The following is a 21141-nucleotide window of genomic DNA, read 5'->3' on the forward strand; positions in this document are numbered from 1 at the left end:
AATGATGCTAATCGTGTATTTCTTTATAGCTTCTTTCTTGCTAAACATTTTCTATTCCCGTCCAACAGTTATCGAGGTGGTTCAGGAAGAGGCTGCAATATCTCTATTTTACCATCTGAGACAAGAATGTGTCTGCTTAATTGGGAGTTGCTTTTTACTGGAGTTAGAGAACAGTCTGTAATGCTAAAGGAGGCCTGTCTTCCTCTCCCACCCCAACCCCCATTTCCTTCTTCTCTTCCTTTTACTGTAATGGTCCCTTCCTACCCTAAAAAAATACTGTAACCTCATTCTCCCCCTTACCAACGAGTCTGTACTGCCCTGCTGCCCGCAGAAGGGGGTTATAAGTTAGTAGGCTGGAGTTCCCTGACCTAGTCTGCAAGGGCTGCTCTGCCCTATTGAGTAATGCCTTCCAAACTGTTCTATGCAGGTTGCACCCCCTCTTACTCTGGGTGTAATCTTTGGCCAGCTGACAATGGCTGGGATTGTCACAGGAGTGTAAGGGAGTAGGGCACCTAGTTCGCATTGAAATATGAGAGGATGTGAGTGCCTAACTCCCTTAGGCTCTTTCAAAAATCTCAGTCTAAATGTTGAGCAGAAGAACGGAGGGGTCGGAGCCCCTATCAAGACATGGCCTGAGAAGAGATCACTGAAGGGCTCCGACATGCGGTGCACAAAGAAGGAGAGAATGGGTACTTTATTGTATACGCTGAGGAAGTGATGTTTGCTTGGCTGAAGTGAATGACGAAGCAGATACATGTAGCTTCTTTATGAACTCACAGAGGAGCAATGTCTAAACTATTGCAGAGCACTTAGTCATCAGATGCCTTTGAACTCTGTCTCCCCCTTGCCCCCCCCCTGAAAAATACATTTCACATGAGTCTCTTTAGTTGTGTGCTTATATCCTGCACAGCATTGAAGAGCTGCTGCTATTGCCTCATGGAAATCTGTTCAAAACATTTTTAATTAAAAAAAAAAAAAGACCCATGTAGGTAGGGAGCCACTTGAAGTAAGCACCACTCGGAGCCTGCACCCCCTGAGCCTCTCCCCACGCCCCAACCCCCTGCCCCAGCTCTGATCCTCTTCCTGCTCTCCAAACCCCTTGATCCCAGACTGGATCACCCTTCTGCACCCCAAACCTCTCATCCCTAGCCTCACCCCAGAGCCCACACCCCCAGCCAGAACCTGCACCCCTTCCCGCACCCCTGCTGCAGCCCTGATCCCCCATCTGCCGTCCGAACCCCTCGGTCCCAGCCCAGAGCACCTGCCTACACCCCAAACTCCTCATCCCCAGCCCCACTCCAGAGCCCACACCCTCTCCGACACCCCAGCCCCAATTCTGTGAGCATTCATGGCCCGCCATACACTTTCTATTCCCTGATGTGGCCCTCAGGCCATAAAGTTTGCCCACCCCTGTTTTAGGGCGTGCCAGCAGTGTCTACATGGGGCAGTTAGAGTGCAGCACATTAGTGTGCTTTACCAATTACATCCCTCTGGTGCACTTTGCTGGCCCCATGTAGACAAGCCCAAAGTGTCTCTCTCTGCTGCTGTGAGGTAGCTGAACCTCACTAACTTGTATAAAGTAGCTAGATACACCTTGTAATTAGCACACCCCACATGCCTGTTTCTCCCAGTGTTGCTGACTCTTGTGATTTTTTGTCACAAGTCTCACAATATTTGTTTTTAAATCCCAGCTCCTGTCATCACAGGATTATATATATATGTCAGCTTTCATATAGAAAAACAAAGTAAGATCCAAACGCTCATGGCTGAGGAGAAAAGGTGGATATGGGGATTCTAACAAGAAAGCAAATCAAATCAATGGAATCTGCAATTTTGTATATATAACATTTAAAACCTTATGATTTTGTAGCCATTCTCATGATTTTTGGGCACCCTGCCTCATGGTTTTTGAAGACTTGAGGTTGGCAATACTGCCTCTCCACTTATAAGCAAAAATTTAATAGCAGAAAGCAAGGTCTCTTATTACACAAATTACATTACTTCAGCAAAATGTACTTTATATATAGAGCTTAACATAGTAAACTGGAGTAAAACAAGTGATGAACTACATTTTCCCCCATGCTAGTGCCAACTAAACAAAGGCATGACACTGTTTTGCCTGTTACTTTTTAGAGGATTATGTCTGCGGCCTGACAAATTTAATATTGTTCCTTTTTTAAAAGATTCTTTATGCTCCTTTCTGCTTCGGTTAGCACATGCAAGATTTTACAGTTAAGCTAATTTAGCATATGGGACCTGTCATGCACAGTACAGAGTGACTGTCGGGCTGGCTCAGCTGGCTAGAATTTTGGTTCCACACTGCTCTGTCTGTCTGTATTGTGCTGCGGGTGCACTATGTAAAGTCTCATTCAGGTCACCAGACGTCCCAGTATTAGGGGGCCTTGTCTTATATATGCAACTATTGCCCCCCGCCCTCCCCCCCAAAAGTGTCCTGATTTTTCACACTTGATATCTGGTCACGTGACTTCTCATCCATGTATTGCTTGGGTTGATAAAGGACTGGGATTATTCTTTCAGAGAGTCTATTTAGCCCATAGTAGGAGCTAGAGCTGTGAAATACTGTTTAGTGTGTATATATACCGCTGCTCTGCTGTGCTCAGGTCTTTGTGACTGTTGCCCTCTAGTGATTGGCTTAGAGATCTTTCTAAAGACCAATACTGTATTAATTGCCTATAACAGAGAGTTAGCTCAAGTGGTAGAAGCCTGTGTTTTGGGAGCAAAAGGACCTGAATGGAATAATAGATGACAGTGAGCTGTATATTTTCATCACCTATTACTGACTGGCTCTAGAGAGGGAGAGAACTCTTGCAAGATCTGGGCCCCAAAAAAGTTCTAGCGTCTCTTCACCACCTGATCTCTCTCTTGTTTGGAAGTAAATATACAAGATGATTATTCATGCAGGGTTACCTGTTTCTGGTCCTTACTTTGATTGGTGCTTGTGATACAAGTAACTCGCTTCAGTGATTAGACACTTGCCTCCCATCTCCATTCTCCCAGGTTCTAATTGACTGGATTAACGATGTCCTGGTGGAAGAGAGAATCATCGTTAAGCAGCTTGAAGAGGACCTTTATGATGGGCAAGTGCTGCAGAAGCTTTTGGGTGAGTTGAAGCTACAGAAGGGGGGCTTTGCAAAGAGGTCAGCCCCTCTGGTTTGATGGCGAGTTGCCCCCCACAGACTAGCTGTCTGCAGCTTTGGTAAAGTTAAATATTCAGCCCATCCACTTTAGCCATCAGACACAGCATCAGCCTGTCCTATCTTTCTGTTCATGTGGAATAGGCGAGAATCCTGCTCCCCGGAATGGGTGATTCATGCTGATGTCTAAACTCTGCTCACTCGGGAGAACATCCCAGATAGATGAAACGGGGGGTAAGGAGGCATGTGCTAATCCTGGTCAATCAAAGTGAAACTGGCTTAATGTTAGATCTAGTGTGTCCAGTTTTGAAAGTCTTTGGGCTGAGAGCAATCCATTTAATAAATTATAATGGTTCATCTTTCTGGTCAGAGTGGATGCTCTTTCAAAAATTAAATTTGTACAATGTGGCATGAGTGGAGTACACACTCTGTGCCCTTACACGTGTCTTGGGTTTGGGGGGGAGAGGATCTTCAGTCAATCAGTAGATTAAGTAAATAGTTATTCTAGCTATCACTCGGCATCCCCTTTACACCTTCACTTCTCCATTTGCAACCATTCTCCTCTAATAGCTTCTACCCAGAATCCTTTGTTTCTCAAAGAAGGTGCTGCAGGAATCATTGCAGTGGTCATAAGCTAGAAGCATCTCATGGAGAGACATAGGCAGTGTCTATGCTACAGACTTTATAGTGGCACTGCTGTACTGCTACAGCTGTGCCTCTGTAAGGTCTCCCGTGTAGCCGATCTTTGCCTGTCGACATAGTGCTATCCACACCAGCACTTTTGTTGATGAAACTTTGTGTTGGTCCTGGGTGTGGTTTTTTTCACACCCCTGACTGACAAAAGTTTTACGGACAAAAGTGATAGTGTAGACAAAGCCTTAGAGCTTCAAGTAATAGAAGATCGGAGACATGCTAGAGAAACAGGCGCATAGTTTCCTTAATTCTTGTGACCCGCAGATTGAGAGCGACTGCCCATGGACCATTGTCAGTGATCTGGAGGGGCTGGAGTGAGGGGTTTCAATTATGCTAATTTCATTAGCCCTTATGGATGCTGCTTGCTGAATTTCCCCCATGTGACACTTAGAAAGAGCCCCACAGTGTTCCGGTAAATGTTCACAAAATCTTTTAAACATTGATTGACAATAATGGCTTTATTGTGCAATGAAAACGCCTCAAAACACAGCTTGAAGGAGCTCAGTAAAATGGGAGGAGAGCTTTTAAAATAAATTTTAAACTATTTATTTTGGAAGTTTTAACAAGCTTGCAGATCCTTGCCTTGTAAATGTCAGAAACAAAACAAACATTACAACAATTAGCTTTTGTGTAAAGAGATATTATCCAGGAATATAGTCACCAGCTCTTTCTATCTAACAGGGTGTTACCATGTTACAGAGTGACCATCATTACAATACCTATGTTTCTAGTGACTTTATGAAATAGAGTGAAATCTCTATGCTCATATAGTTAACAGACCAGGTATCTCTCTCCCAAATGTTAATATTAAAAAAAAAAAATTGGATAGTTGTGCTAGGGGCTTTTTTTCTTTTTGCAGGTGAACTTTGAGTACTGAATAAAAAAAGTAACCCAATATCTAAGTGTCTTTCTGTCCTCTGTATATTTTGCTGGGTACGTAATCGGTTTGTCAGTTTTTCCATAACCACAACCTCCTCTCTCTCTCTCTAATTTATTTTTTGGAACCATTCCTCAATGGTTGGTCTATTTTTCTTTTTCCAGTGAGAGGCTACCAATAGCCAAGCAGCTACTAGCAGATGAGAGATTAATTCTTCATTTCCTCAGGGATGCTGGAACAATTTGTATAGTGGGGGTGCTGAGAGCCATAGAACCAAACTGCAAACCCTGTACATAATGGAAACCACTTCAACCCATGGGGTGTGGCAGCACCCCCAGCACCTTTCGTTCCAGCGCCAATGTTTGTGTGACCATTTCCCTAAGAAGCCCCAGGAGGCTTACCAAAGGATCCATTTGGAAATAAATATCCAACCATTTGTGATATTTGGTTACAAATTGCATCCCAGTATTCTCTAATGACTGGACATGTCCACCATATATGCATGAAATCTCCTTGTTCACCACAGTTTCGCCAACATTTCCCCCCATTCAATCTCTCTCTATTTTTTGACTTGGCCTAAGTGTTTGTATGGTTGGGGCCAATGAAACAGTATTTTAAAGAATTTTTCTTTTTTAGTGCTATAGACTGAGGTTGCTGGTTCTCTTTTCCACATCAAACCCTATTCCTCTGGAGTAATTTGTCTATCCACATCCTTTTCCCAGCATGTCATTTATGGACCCTTGTTTTTGTGAGGAACATTGTCGCAAAGATTGATATAAAATAGTTACAATTTTTTTTGTCTCCTAATTGACCAGACTCCATTGCTTCTATTAAAGGTAGCTTTCTGTAATCAACTTTTCTAGAGCACCAAGAAGCAGAATGCCTGACTTAAAATGGAGGAGCTTTAAACACTGGCTGGTCAGGCTATGACTGAAGGTGGGGGTACCTCTTAGCTGAAAGTGTTTGCACAAACGCGAATAGCTATGGATCGGTGGTTGCATTCAGTAGACTATATTGTTTCTTTAGAATTCCTTCCTAGCCAATGGTCCTCAGCCGCAGCAGTTTAGAATAAAAAGTATTCAGACATGTCAGTATAAATCAAAAGTTTTGGCAGGGCTCCCTCCATGTTGGGTGCCCCAGCCAACCATTTTTAATTGAGGTGCTCCTTCCTACAAAGTGTGCTGCTTGGGCAGCACTTCAGAATAATTGTGGTGTGCTGCCCATTCTCTAGGAGTCAGTTTCAGCATGCTGGGGAGCTGGCGCAGGTCAACGGTGAGAAATTGGGAATTCCTGGTGTGTGGCTCCCAACTAGCTGCGGGGGATAATAAAAGGGCAGAAATATGGTCTCTGTGCTCCCTTCCACACGTTGTTGCTTCAGTAAGTGGCGGTGTACTAAATAATCTGGGTGTTCATCATAGGGAGAGTTTATACAAATCAGTGACCTTCTATTGAGGGCACAGTGGCACACACATGCTCCAACTCTGCAGACACTTAGGCCAGGTCTACACTACGAACTTACATCGGTATAACTGTCGCTCAGGGATGTGAAAAATCCACACTCTCGGGCGATGTAGTGATACCGACCTAAGCCCCGGTGTAGACAGCGCTATATCGATGGGAGAAGCTACCGCCTCTCACAGAGGTGGATTAACTATGCCGATGGGAGGCGCTCTTCACTGAAGTGTGACAGCAGTGTGGCTGCACTGCTGCAGCGCTGTACGTGTAGACAAGCCCTTAGACACGTGCTTAACTTTATGCATGTGCATAGCTTTGTTAAACTCAGTGGGAAGTCTTGTGAGTAAAATTATGCATGTATGAGTTTGCAGGATCCTTGCGGGTTGCCTTTTCCCCCATCTTCTGCCATGCAGCCCTGTCTCTTCTTCACAGGAGAACCACAGTCATCACAACTGGGCTCCATCTCGTGCTCTAGTCAAGGCTTCTTGATTGCTTTAGCCATAGCCATTGCATTGTTGAGGCTAAATGTCTTCTTGTACTAGTGACACAACAAGAGGCAATGAAGTATGTGGTGCTGGAGGGGCTTCTTTTGCTTGGGGTCTCACAATATGTGAGCAAAGTTGACCCTTCATTTCACCCTTTTGCATGCACAAGAGGCTCATAAAGTAGGTTCCTTCACCCTCGTGCACCGCTTGATTGTTATTGTTTCATTCACGTGAAAGATGCTCCGAGATTTAATAACAGAATTCAGATGCCTTAGAGAATGTATGACAGGTGAAAATCAGGAACTTGTCATCTGGAGAATTCTGAAGCCACCCAGAGTGGCAGATTAGCCAATGGGTGACAGATTTATTTAGAGGCTGTGCCTCCTTTGCAGAATTTGATTAAGATGATAAGTAGTGCCACTGGGATGCCATGATATACATAGTGTCAGCATGAAAGATTAGCAAAATCTCTATTTGCTGGGCTGTCAATACACCCAATCCCTAACTTGTGTCAATACACCCAATCCCAGTAACAATGAGGCGTCTAACAAAAAATTCACTTCTGTTGGATGTAGGGCTTCCCCCCTAAAAACATGTTCTAGCTGAGAATCAAGTGAAGTAAAGGCACTGGGCTTCCACCCCCAAGAGTGTAGTGAGCTGGCCATTCTTCCCCTGGCCTGAGGAAGAGAAGAGGAGGTACCTTTTGCTGTACAGCTGATTGGAGGACAACTTGGTCTCCTTGCTTCGCCCCCACCAGTTTGAGGAAGAGTAGATAGAGGCGGCTCAACTCCAAGTTCATTGGCTTGATGGGGAGAGAGGTAAGGGGAAAGGAGAAACAGTAGTATGTGGTTCTGGGGGAATAGGTCAGATGAACTATTGAGGAATCCCAAATTTTAGGAATATCTGATTTTTACCAAAACTTGCTGTGCCTTGTCTACTGTAAAAAACCAAACAAACAAAACAAAACAAAAAACAACCAATCAACTTAGGCCTTGTCTATATGAGAAAGTTATACCAGTTTAACTTAAATCTATTTTTAAACCAACTTAGTTAAATGAGTATAAACCTCTGTGTAAATGCTTATTTTGGTTTAAGAGTTGGCCTACTTAGGTTATGTCTACACTGTCAATTATGTTGGTATAACTTATGTCACTCAGGGGTGAGAATAAGCCACCCCCCGAGCGACGCAAGTTACACCGACCTAAGCGCCGGTGAGGACAGTGCTATGTCGGCGGAGCTTCTCCCACTGACATAGCTACTGCTGCTTGTTGCAAGTGGATTAATTAAGTTGATGGAGAGCTCTCTCCCATTGGCTTAGTGCGGCTACACTAGAGAGCACAGAATGGTTCAGCTGCATCGGTACAGCTGAACTGCTGTAAGCTCTCGAGTGTAGCCATAGCCTTAGATTTAGCTTAAACCAACTCTTAATTGACTTCAGCTAAACTGAAATAACTCAGGTTTCAACCAAAATAAGAGTGTCCACACAGCATTTGCACCAGTTTAACAAAATCAGACCTTTAGTCAAAGTGGTGCAACTTTCTTGTGCAGACAAGACCTTACTGTGTTGAACTCATTTAACTATAGGGGAGGAAAAAGGAAGGTACAATGGCTAAATTTTTGTAGTACCCTTGTGAAAATTATTATAATGTAACACTTCAACAATACTACCAGCCAAGGATCTCTGTGTCTTACCAAACACTGACGTTACTGGAAAACATCACTGTGAAGTTTAGAAGGTAAATATTCCCATTTCACAGGTGGGTTACTTGTCCAAACTGACAGATCTAGGGATTAGAACCCAGGAGTCCTGTGCTCTTCCCTATGCTTGTCTAACAAGTCCTGCTTTGCTTGTTTGTTTGTATGCAGAAAAGCTGGCTGACCGTAAACTGAATGTGGCAGAAGTGACGCAGTCTGAAATTGGACAGAAACAAAAGCTGCAGACAGTTCTGGAAGCTGTTCATGATTTACTCCGACCCCATGGCTGGACAATCAAGTGGAATGTTGACTGTAAGTGCCATGTGCAAAAAAGTCTGCTTTGAAGTGAGACTGTGTCATGTTCATGGATGCAGAGGAAATTATTTTCTGCTGCCCATTTCAGAAATGCAGCATCCATCCTTGTAACCAATAACTTGATCACATATTCTGTGATGCAGTGTTTTTACAGACTATTAATAGTAATCTATATGTGTAGGCTGTATACATAGCATGAGAAGGTTGGGGTTATACCATATATCTTCCTACCTCTGTGGTTCTGGTTCGAACTCCTTCAGATGAGGAGGGATATGTCATAATTGGACTTCTGGAAGTGTGTCATTTCTTTAAGCATATATTATCATTAAAACATTGTTTTGCTGAATCTCTGTAGATCTGAGAAACTTGTTAGCCTCTCAAGATAGAGACTTGAGAGCTTGGACCCATTCATTCATTCTAGGATGTCCTGTTTAGAGTAAAAAACAACGAGGAGTCCTTGTGGCACTTTAGAGACTAACAAATTTATTTGGGCATAAGCTTTCGTGGGCTAAAACGCACTTCATCAGATGCATGGAATGGAAAATATAGTAGAGAGGTATGAATACACAGCATATGAAAAGATGCAAAAACTACAAAAACTAATTTTCCCCCTGCTGATATTCACACCTTCTTATCAACTGTTTGAAATGGGCCACCTTGATTACACTGAACTCATTAGCATTACAAAAGTGATTTTTTCCTCCTTTCTTGTCAACTGTTGAGACTAGCCCACTTCAACCTTAATTGAATTGTCTCATTAGCACTGACCCCTCCACTTGGTAAAGCAACAAGGACTCCTCGTTGTTTTTGCTGATACAGACTAACACGGCTACCACTCTGAAACCTGTTTAGAGACACTATTTCTGATGGAGTAAGCAGAAAGAACGTCCCTTTAAAGTGTGGCCCTTTATCTACAAAAGAATTTGTGATGTGTTTCCACCCAGAGAGTGAACCATCTTAATGTGGCTTATAAGCAGGTACACCATAGCCTGTGTAATTTTGCTACAGATGTATTCAGGGTGGGCATTCTCAAGTATAGGTCTGATTTAATACAATTGAGCATATCTGAACTTGTTCTAGGAGATGTGCTAATTCACTTTAATAGCCAATGCAATTCTGTACGTCTGTGGTGACTTTTATGAATATGCACTACTTTGTTGATACAGTCAGCTGTAGGTCTGAGGCTGTGCGTACACCTAAATTACTACTGTACGCATTATACACTATATATTATGGAATATGCTCCCTCAGGTTCTTTACTCTTCCCTGAAGAGAGGGATGATCTGGACACTGGTCTGGTTTCAATACTTGGCTCTACTTTTGACTTGTTTTGTGTCTTTAGACAATCGGTTCCCCTCTGTAACCATATCTGTAAAGTGGGGATAATATTTATCCAGTGGATACAGGTCAATTGGATTCTTAACGTTTGTAAAATTGTTTTGAGATCATTATGTGACAGGACTAAAGTGTTGCCTTGCTAACCAATACAGTTTTTCAACCTTTTTTTCCACCCCTCAAAAGGCTGGTTATTTAAAATCTGTTTTCGACCTGTGTTTTTTACTTCAGCAATCCATGGCAAGAACCTAATTTCCATTCTCCACCTTCTGGTAGCTTTGGCCATGCATTTCCGGGCTCCCATTCGACTTCCTGAGCACGTTTCTGTGCAAGTGGTAGTTGTAAGGGTAAGTATGAACTCCCAAGTATAGTTGGGTAATAATGGCTGCCATCCATCACCCTGATCACTCTGCTTATATGCTGCAACCCCTCCCCCACCATCTTTGTCTTCGTTATTTAGCTAATCCCTCCCCTGTGGTATTCAGGAGGCCGGAGTGGATGATCACAGTGTTCCCTTCTGGCCTTGGAATCTATGAATCTTACAATCTTTTATGATGTGTTCACAGGGTACCTAGAACAATATATCCCTGATAATGGTCGAGGCCTCCAGTTGCTAATGTCATACACAAAAATTAATAGTGTATAATGCAATTTGCACGTCAGAGAGCTCCATTTGTTGGCTTTTTACTAAAGGTAAATCATTGTTACCTCCTGCTCATTGAAGAGGGAACCATTCAAACAAAAACAACACCAGGATCTGGGGAGAGGTTTAGAATCTCTTATTTGGAAGCCCATTGTGTTTCCCAGGGACCAGTTCATCATGTCGGTTGTAACACTCTGGTTCCTCTGATTCTGCATTTTGACCTTGATTATGGTTGCTCACAGCTCCGTTCCTCTGTTTGCTCTGCTCGATTAGGGAGATGGGGTTAGACCCAAAGAACCCTGACTTCTAATGTACTGCTCTAGACATTGCAACAGTCCTTTCTGTCTTTGCTGCCTGGTCCTGGCTTTTTTGCCCATTTCTCTTGGTCCACAAAGAGCATTTTGCTACTTGCAGGGATTCTCACTCTTGTTTTTTGTCTCGATTTCCATCATAACTCATTCACTCTTCCCAGGCCACGTGGTTCTCTCTGGCCGATGAAGCTGCAAAAGCCCCAAAATGGGACCTGAACCCAGGTTTCCTGAACAGCTACTGTCCTACCAATCCAAGCTGCTGACTCATGTCCTGCTTTAAATGTTCAGTGTGATGGCCCATGCAGCTGTAATGTATGCACGGCTGCCAGCATTGACCGTAGATTTGGCAGTAGCAGTGTGAGGTCACCCCTGCTGTAGTGGGATTCATTTCAGGAATGAGATGATACATGGTGTAGTGGAACTGAGTCCCAGGCCTCTGCTCTGCAACCACAGATCATTCTTGTAAGATGAAATTAGACAATGACAGATAAGACATACAGTTTGGTTTAATTTAAACACTGACGTTTTTCAGGCTGCCAGCTGGAATGCTTAAGGTATGTCTTCGCTGCAGCTGGGAGCATGCCTCCCAGCCCAGGTAGACAGATCATGTTAGCTCTGCTCAGAAGCAGGGATGAAAGTAACTGAGGACACTTACTGGTACGGGGGGTCGGGAAGGCAGTGGCTCTGGCCCCTGGAAGGGGCGGGGCGGGGTCTCAGCATCCCCCAGCCAGCCCTTGGCCCGTGCCACCTGGGCTCCTGTGTTGATTCAAAGGGCCTGGAGCTCCGGACGCCGCTGCTGCAATAGCGGTAGTGGCATCCGGAGCCCCAGGTCCTTTTAAATCGTTGGCCCCAGGGGAGCTGCTCCCCCCTCCCCGGCAGTCAGCGGCCAGGGGAGGCAAAAGGGGCAGGGACGTTAAGGTACCGCAGGGTCCTTTGCCGCAGCAGCGCTTTAACATTGCTCCCCCCCAGCAGCATGGATATTGCAGCATTGGTGGTGGCTCAGGCTAGTCTCCCGAGTACAATCCTAGTTTGAGCCAAGCTAGCATGTATCTGCACACTCCTAGCTGCAGTGTAGACCTACCTCGGAGAGACAAGAGGATGTGTGTACAGGCGAGTCTCATCTTATGCTGGGGTTACGTTCCGCTGTCAGCTCGTAAAGCGAAAATCGTGTATAGTCAAAATTACATTGAGTGTAATGGTGGGCGGAATCGCCCGCACTACAGGTACAATATTCAAAGAGTTATTTTTCTCTTTTTTTTTTTCTTTTTTTGCCGACTGCACAAAGCTGAATTCGTGCATGTTAAATGCGCGTAAGATGAGACTCGCCTGTATGTACATGTGCGCACTATCTATGTATGTCATATAACTGAGAATTTTTTTTTACATTTACTATCCTGATGTTACTGTCCTGTAGTATTTTAAAATACAGTATACTATCCTGTATTTTAAGAGTTTCGAATAAGGTGAAAAATATTTGTCGTTGAACTTGTACATGATTCAGTCTTAAGGAAATATATATCAGTTCAATAACGTATGTCGGTTTTTAAAGCGTGTATCAGCATTGATAACATTTTAAATAATACATAATAATAATAATAATAATAATTAATAATGTATTGTTAGCATTGTATTGCCTAGAGGCTCCAGTCTCGATCAGGGCCCCGTTAGACAAGGTGCTATAGAAATAGGATAATAGATGGCCCCGCCCCTGATCCTACCAACACTTTTATGTGCATTCAAGGGGATCACTCAACATCATGGACAGTGATTGCAGTATGTAAGCATCTGCAGAATTTGGCCCTCATTTAAGAAAAGATGTGAGAAGTGACAGTCAGTGGGACTTAGACTCCTAAATCACTTAGGCACTTTTGACATTTTTACCCCTTGGAAAAGTCTTACCTTGATTTAGTTCAGCTCTTGCAAACTTCTAATGTAGACTCAGTTAAACTGGTTTAACCCTTGCTTAAAATTGGCTTAGCTTAGTTTGGTAATTTACCAACATAAGCCTTATTTGTTTGAGGCCTTTTCTACACTACAAATGCCTTGCCGGTATAGCGGTACCAGCAAAGCCCCCTAGTGTAGATACATCTTACAGTAACAGAAGGAATTTTTCTGTTGGCATAGTAACACCCCCTCCCCAAACCATTTTAGCTATGGCAACAGAAGCCCCCTTTTGTTGATATAGCTGCATCTACACTGGGGGATTAGCTGGCATAGAGATAAGTGGCTATAGGATATTTTTTTATTCACACCCCAACCAATTTAGGTGTGCTAACAGAACTTTGTAGTTTTAGACATGGCCTCAGTATGTCCACTTTGGAATTTTGCATGGGTTAACTAAATCAGCTTTAAATTGATTTAGGCCAGGTCTCCTTGACAGATTTTTTTTTTGTCAGAATAGCAATGTCGGTCAGAGGTGTGAAAAAACCACACCTCCTAGCCAATATGGCTATGCTGGCACAACCCCCGATGCAGACACAGCTATGTTGACAGAAGAGGGCTTCTGTCAACATCACTAACGTCCTTTGGGGAGGTGGTATTGCTATGCTGGCAGAAAAATGCCTTCTGTCAGCATAAGCTGTGTCTTCATTAGGAGGCTCTGCCAATAGAGCTATATGGGAAAGCATTTGTGGTGTAGACAAGGTCTCACTGAAACCGGCTGACCATTTCCAATATAGAAAAGTCCTAACAAACAATAGGCAGGAGAAATGGCAGGAAAGGTGAGGGTAGCAATGATAAGATGATGAGGTTACATAGACAGGATTCGGTTTCATTTAATTATTACTTTTTTAACCTCTGCCTGTTTCCATAATGTTGTTAATTTAATAACCTGCCAGCTTCTACTTTTTTAAAAATCCTATCTGTATTTCCAGCTTTTGTTTTTTTAAATTCTGCTGTAAGTTAGCTTCTTTTCTTTTTTCTTTTCTTTATTGCTACATTTGCTGTTTTCTTCAATGTATGTTCTTTTTTCAGTTTTTTATTTAATAACATTTTTTACAATAGCTAAATAATTCCAGCCATAGTGTTTGGACTTCTCTGGGTAAATGTAGTCATTGGTGCCTGGTGTCTTAGGGATGTGGGATCCCTTAAAGAAGTGTTTTGCCTTGTTTAAGGCTAAATGTGTGAGTGGGGTGGATTAGAGTAGACTTCCCGGCATTTACACTGCTGGTTCAGAAGTCTGCAAGGTAAACCTGCAGTCGCTTCCTTAGGGAGAGAGCATGGTCAAATGTATAAAGCATGGGACTAGGATTCAGGAAACTGGGTTCTGTTCCTGGCTTTTGCTGTGTGACTTTGTTTCCTGAGATGCTGAGCACTCTCAGCTACAACTGAGGTCAGTGCCTCTGAAAATCCTGCCTTACCTTCCTTATTTCTCAGTGTCCCCAGCTTTTAGATGGGGATAATATATCCACATTGATGAAGCACTCATTGATCTATGGGTGAAAACCCTACAATAGTGCTAAATATTATTAACAAATAACCTGGTAGCCACTCAGTGATCTAGTAGGTCTTTTCCTTCTCTGGTTTCTATGAGCCTACCCAATGAAATAAAACAAATTTATCATAGCATCATGCTGCAGGTGAGAGGAAGTAGTCTATGCAGGTCCTGAAAGATGTAATGCCCTTTCTACCATTTCTTTAAAACACTGATTTGGATTTGAGGAGAAAGGCTAATGCTTTCCTGTGCTGTCTGGATTCAATTATTCAGTTAAAGGTGGGGACATGTAGGATCTGGAAAAACTGTGCAATTTGATCTGGGTTTATACCTCGTAGTCTTTTGAGTGCATGCTGCACAGTATATGCAGAATGCAAGTTTATGTTTAAAAGAGGTCTTTCTGCTTTCTCTCTCTTTGCAGAAAGAACTATAATCTCTGTACCACACATAGCAAGAAATATATTTCACATAAGAGAGAGATTAGTACAGCATAAACATATACTTGCTACTTAATAACTGTATTATGACAGACTCCACAAGATGGCAGTGTGTCTAACTTCAGGGTGGGTTGTTGCAAAATCAGTATTAATTGCCTCTTGAAATTGACAAGTGGTGGTATTTTGTTTCTTTTTTTAAATGTTTTGTGTATGAAATATAAACTGTTTTTAGCATGACAATCTGACTTTTACTGTTACTCATGAAGTCTTGAGCTCAAGTTAACTTGTTGTTTTGTACGACTCTATAAGTAGCTGCCTTGGATACTGAGTTAGCTGGGCTAAGGTTGCACCTGCTGAACAGCTTTAATATATGAGTTGTTCAGTACTCCTCCTCCCTCCCCCCAAAAAAGAGGAAACCCTTGATGTACCTGCCTAAAGCAGAGAACTGAAAATCCTTAGGCTTTGCTCCCAGCTGACTTCCCCCTCCCAAGTTTTAACTTTCATTTGAAAGATAGATTCACATCAGTTAATTTTTTATAATAGAGAAATATTTTAAATCAGGAGACTATAGAAAGACTTATTCATAAATCATCATAACGGCAGTGCTTAAGTCGATTATGCATAGTGTCTGTGGGATTATATTCAAGGCTTACCTAGACTGAGTCCATCTCTCTCCTAGTCCACTTAATATCACAAATGTGCAGCACATCTGGCCTCAGTGGTACTAAAAGGTTTTTGGGGGTATATCTGAGATAATCCTCCAACCAGGGCTGGCTCCAGGGTTTTTGCCACCCCAAGCAGCAAAAAAAAAAAAAAAGGCCACAGTCGCGATCTGCAGCTCTACCGCCGCCGCTTCAGTCTTCAGCGGCAATTCGGCGGCAGGTCCTTTGCTCTGAGAGGGAGTGAAGGACCCGCCGCCAAATTGCTGCCGAAGAGCCGGACATGCTGCCCCTTCCCTGTGGCTGCCCCGAGCACCTGCTTGCTGGGCTGGTGCCTGGAGCCGGCCCTGCCTCCAACAGCTGGAGTCCCAAGTCAGAGGCCGGAGGTGAGGAAGGTATGTGGTGTTCATGGAAAAATAAGTCTATTCCGTGATTGCAATGTAAAGGGTCAGGACCAAACCTTGATCACTTGTGCCTGGGCTGGCCGGATGCATGGGACTAGGTGCCAAGACTGCTGTAGGACCAGCATGCTCAGCTCCTAAAAATCAGCATTTTTTCCTCCAGTGACTGTTTCCAGCCAAACCAGGAGCAGGATTCACTTCTGTTCTTCCTTTTTAACATTTAAGACCCATTATTCACCAGCTTTACTTTCTGAATTCATTTACTCACAGCTGTTGCTTCCTGCCTCTGGGCTGTAAGGTGGCTGCAGAAGCCAATCTAGGAAGCAGAGCAGAGGAATGGGCACTCAGTGTTGGCACTCACTCAGACTTCCTTATTTGTCCATCCCTGTGGTCATGGTCATCCCATCTTACATTATTAGACCATCCAGGCAGTAATCCTTTGGCCACCTGGTGGGTGCAGAATCTGATGTATTCATGAGATGGATTTGATGCGTTCTTAAGACACAGTGGGACAGGTGTCCTCAGTACAGTACAGGGCCAGGCCCTGGAGAGGAGACATGACAGCAAAATGACAGGAGATAACAGCTGCTTCCAACATTGCTCCAGGCCAGGCTCGCTGGTTCACTAGAAACAGCAAATCTGTTCTTGTTTTGTGAAGAAGGGGTGACAGGAAGGAATTCCTGCAATGGCTCTTGGGATAACCGAAATGCTTCAGAGAGGGGTGCCTCTTTTCAGTGATGTTCTCGTTAACCATTTCTTGTTGATGTTTGTGGTTCAACTGTCAAGAATGAATGAGAGGGCATGGGAGGAATAGGAGGGTTTCACGCCGGGGGGTGGTTTGCCTTGGATACCAGAATTAGAGCTAGTCCTGAAGCAGCAGTCTGAGTTAACCAAGCCATAAGTCAATTTGACAAAACTCGCTTGGAAGTCAGCTGCTGGGATCTGAGCTCTTTAAGACAGCATCTAAAGCTGTGAGAGGAAGAAGAGGAAAAAAATTCTCTTCCTTCAGAGGGGAAATGATGTATCCCTTAATTTTGTAGGGTTCCTATGTAGTCAGTGGAAGGGCAAATTATGAATGTAAGTAAGTAAGTAAAAACACTGGCTCTGCATTGAGTTAGAAAACTACCATATGGGAGGACCCAATTACAGCAATGAAATGTGTCCCCAAGGCTCCAACATGGCACAGGGACATGCTTAAAGCACAGCTTGGTCTCGTCTACAGCATAAAGGCCATGTTTGAACAGAGTCTGGGGAAACCTGTTTTGTAACTGAGTCTCACCACGCACTAGCTCTCTGTAGGGCAGAGCAGATCTTAGTCATGCAGAAAATCATCCTGAAAAGTCCAGTAAAAGGGAAATAACTTCCATTATAAAATAGTCAGTCTTCTCTCCCCCCTCCCCCCTGCCCGACAATTCCTCAGTGAATTTGTTATTCCTGAAAGAGAGAGACTGACTCAACCACATTTAGATTCCTGTGCTGGGCAAGCTTCCCTCACACACTGGTAGCTATGCCAGTGCTCCTCAACCCTGACCTCTGGTAACAACCCTTGTTATCCCAGCCTCAGACTGCTCTGGGGTCTGCCAATTCATTTAAACCATTTTTTGATGTTTGTGTCATGAACAAATATCCACTGGGGACTTCAGATGGGATTGATAAACTCTCTCTCTAATTTGTGATCCAGGCAGAATTTAGACTCCTGTCGCCTGAGGAGACTTGCCAGTGAATTTATAGGCTGCAGATATATGCCTCCTAAGCATTCATTTGGCTGTCAGTCTGATAAATGCCACTGTGCTAAATCGTAACCCCTTGTGTCAGTTGCCTTGCCCCATCTCTACAGAAACTTAATTTTAAAAGCTAGATAAAATGTGTGCTCTCCTTTGGGATGCTAATGGGAGTGGGATGCTGCAGAACTCTTATGAACTCCTCCTCCATTACAGTTCTACTTTCTGACTTTTATATCTTGGTTTCCAGAAACGGGAAGGCCTTCTCCAGACGGCTCACGTTACAGAGGAGCTCACAACCACGACAGAGTAAGCAGAAAATCCTTATCCATCTGACAGAGGGGAGTGTGAGTGTGTGTGGGGGTGGAAGTGGAGGAGGGGGAAGGAGGATCGTAGCGTAGGGGGTATATATGGTGTATCATTACTCAAACAATTTTTATGCTCTTTCATTTTATCAGATTAACTGACTCTGTGAAACCCTTAATGCACAACTTTTTTCATGCAGAAGCCACTTTATTGCTGGAAATACATTGCAAAGGAAAAATATTTCTCCTTAACAAATGATTTTAGCTTTACCCTAATACGTCATTGATGATCTTTGCGCAACAATTTTTTGCTGTCTCCTTTACCCCCTCTGTATAATCCATTTCTGTCCATCCTTATTGCACCACACTGTTAAAAGAGCAGTATAGGGAATTTGGGGAGGATCCGCAAGATGCCTCCTTGGGGCACCTCCTCAAAATTTACTAACTGCTTTCACATAAGAATAGAGCGTGGGAAGGATCTGTAAGTTTTCCCCATTCTCGTGCTGCACAGTGGGAGCCCAGTAGCATAGTCCCTTTAATCTTTGCAGCTGATCTACGTTGCTTTCTGTTTTTACAGTTCTCCCAAAGGAAAAGGGATAGAAATGCACTTTGGCTAAAAATGAAAGCTCAGACTCTCCATCATGGGGCCTAAACGCAGTGTTAACAAGGGGCTTACATGAGTCCTCTCCAGCTCATCAGTGTCTAGGCTCCCTGTAGGGATGTCTCAACCTTTTATCATTTTGTAGCTAAGTGGACTACCAGGTGGTTTGCTCTGTGGGGGTCCTTTTGGATGAAACCTTCAGAAATGAGGGCACAGCTTTTCTGTGTAGACATTAAATCTCTTATGGTCCTTTTAAGGGGAATGGAGGTTTGCCATGGTGTCTTTGGCCAAAATTACTCTCCTTCCTCCAGCTTGTGCAGTGTGCTTGGCAGTCCTCTTTCTTGGAGGTGGCTGCAGTTCAGTGGTACTGGATATAGTTTGTAAAGTGTTTTGTTTTAGGGGGAAAGGTGCTAGTGTGTGTATGTAATTGTGTGTATTTTTATATGGTGTAGATCTAAATAAATAAGACACCTATCTAAAATCCTAAGTGCTCTGACACAAGTTAGAAATACACCTCCCCCCACCCCAAACCTAAACCTATAACAGTCAACAAAACTAAACCCTGTACAGAACTCCCACAACACTCTTCTATACATATAGATGGGCCAGATTCTAAGCTTATGTAAATCTGCATCGCTCCATTGACTGCATCAGCTGAGGACTTGATTCATGTGTAGTATGGGCCTATGTTATTTCCATAACATACAAATATGCAAACCATATATAAGCTATATATATAGATATTTTTTTCTCTAAATAAAACTGTGATATACCTAACCATGGCAATGCTTATTCTGAACTGTGTAATGCAATCTATTATCTAAATGTATACACGGATTTGGTATATAATAATATATATTGATTCATTCACCCTTAGACTTGGAAAAGTAATTATTACGCTTTTTGCATCATTGGGCCTCACTGATCTCGGTGTAACTTCACTGACATCAGTGGAGTTACACCCAGGATAAATTTGGCCTATTCCCTTCCTCCAGCATGTTGGGTCTGATTCTGTTGGGTGCTGAGACTTGTACCTCAGTGAGGGTTGAGGGTCCTTAGCACCGCACAGGATCAGGTCCATTAAGCCCAGGGTCTTTTCATTGAAGGTAATGATTCATGAACTAAATGTATGTTTTCTCATGTTCTCACTTGCAGGATGATGATGGGAAGATTTGGTAAGTAACACATTAACCTTTGGAAGTTGCCCTGTCAAACACAGTGACAAAGCATCTCTGTGTTTCTTATAAGTGTATCTCGGGTAGCCCAGGTCAGTGGAGCAGGCAATTGCACAGGGCAGGAGCACATGGCTGGAACAGCTCTGTTACTGGCTGTGGGGAGTCCTGCCCTGCGCTGTGCAGTCTGACCGCCCACGGTTCCTTCTTTACCACCTGTGGTCTGGAACGGAACAGTTAGCAGAGCCTACTTTGTAATTTAGATAGTCTCTTACCTGTTTTTCCCTCTCATAGTTAGTTAGCTCCTTCATTTTCTTTTCTTTTCCTTCATCCTTAAAAAAAAAAATGTAATTAGTTTTTTGTTTTCTCTAATTCCTGTCAGGGATGCTACTCCCTCGCCCTTATGCCTGGCTCCTCTAGGTTTAAGTGGGGCCACTTCCTTTATAATGGATGGCCACACACAGTATATCCATTGCCTGGGAGAGGGACACGTTTCCCAGAAGTGTTCCCGCTGTCTGGGCTTAAAGCCAAGAACAAGGAAAGATTGACCTTAAACTCAAACTATTCCTCGTGGAAAAATCCCTGCAACCAGCGTCGAACCCTGGTTCTTACTCCTCACCGGAGAGACCCTCACGCTCAGTAAGGTTGTCTGCCGACCCTCACTCCCCTCCTGCGAGTAAGGGAAGATCATCCTCTGACCAGGCTGACACTAAGAAGAGAGCGGTCCCTCCCTTAGCTCCTGAGGTGCAAACTGCAGGAATGCCATCCCCAGCTAGATCCGTGGTGCTAACGGCTTCTGACCAGAAGCACAAAGCTGCTCCTACACTACAGCCAGGATCGAGGCGCTGAGATCGATCCCACAGGCAGTCGATTTAGCGGGTCTAGTGAAGACCCACCAAAAATCAAGAGCAGATCGCTCTCCAGTCGGTAGGAGCGGCTCTAGACATTTCGCCGCCCCAAGCACAGTGGCATGCCGCAGGGGGCGCTCTGCCGGTCGCCGGTCCCAGGGCTTCGGTGGACCTCCCGCAGGCAGGACCGAAGGCTGCCCGCCTGCCTCCCTCCCGGCGACCGGCAGAGCGCCCCCCGCAGCATGCCACCCCAAGCATGCGCCTGGCGTGCTGGGGCCTGGAGCCGCCCCTGCCAGTCGGCCCCTGTACTCTACCCCCGAAGCTCTCAGTTCTGAGAGAGACTCTGGCGGGGTTGCAAACTCCTACAAGCTATGGCTTCAAAAAGTTCTCTGGCGCCATCTGCTGACTCTTTTCCATATCACACCTCACTACCATGCTCAACACAGGCAATGACCAGAGATCACCCTCAGGAGTTCACACAGCTGTCAGGCCTCACAATATCTGACACTCCAGATTCTCCACTCCTCAGACAGGAGGTGTCCCAAGTTTCACCCACTTCTCAATCGACATATTCTTTGCGCTCTCCCACAAGGACAGCAT

General features: G+C 44.0%; 1 protein-coding gene across 1 annotated transcript in view; it reads left to right on the forward strand.

Moving 5' to 3' along the window:
* The window catches only part of PARVB (parvin beta), a 102891-nt gene that overhangs the window by 51911 nt on the left and 29839 nt on the right, over positions 1 to 21141 (forward strand). Inside the window, exons 4-8 of the mRNA XM_044994779.1 lie at positions 3019 to 3121; positions 8532 to 8672; positions 10242 to 10357; positions 17866 to 17924; positions 19677 to 19696. Of these exons, the coding sequence (XP_044850714.1) occupies positions 3019 to 3121; positions 8532 to 8672; positions 10242 to 10357; positions 17866 to 17924; positions 19677 to 19696 (439 nt within the window). The remainder of the gene's footprint in view (positions 1 to 3018; positions 3122 to 8531; positions 8673 to 10241; positions 10358 to 17865; positions 17925 to 19676; positions 19697 to 21141) is intronic.

This window comes from Mauremys mutica, chromosome 1 (assembly GCF_020497125.1).
Source record: "Mauremys mutica isolate MM-2020 ecotype Southern chromosome 1, ASM2049712v1, whole genome shotgun sequence".
Lineage (NCBI taxonomy): Eukaryota > Metazoa > Chordata > Testudines > Geoemydidae > Mauremys > Mauremys mutica.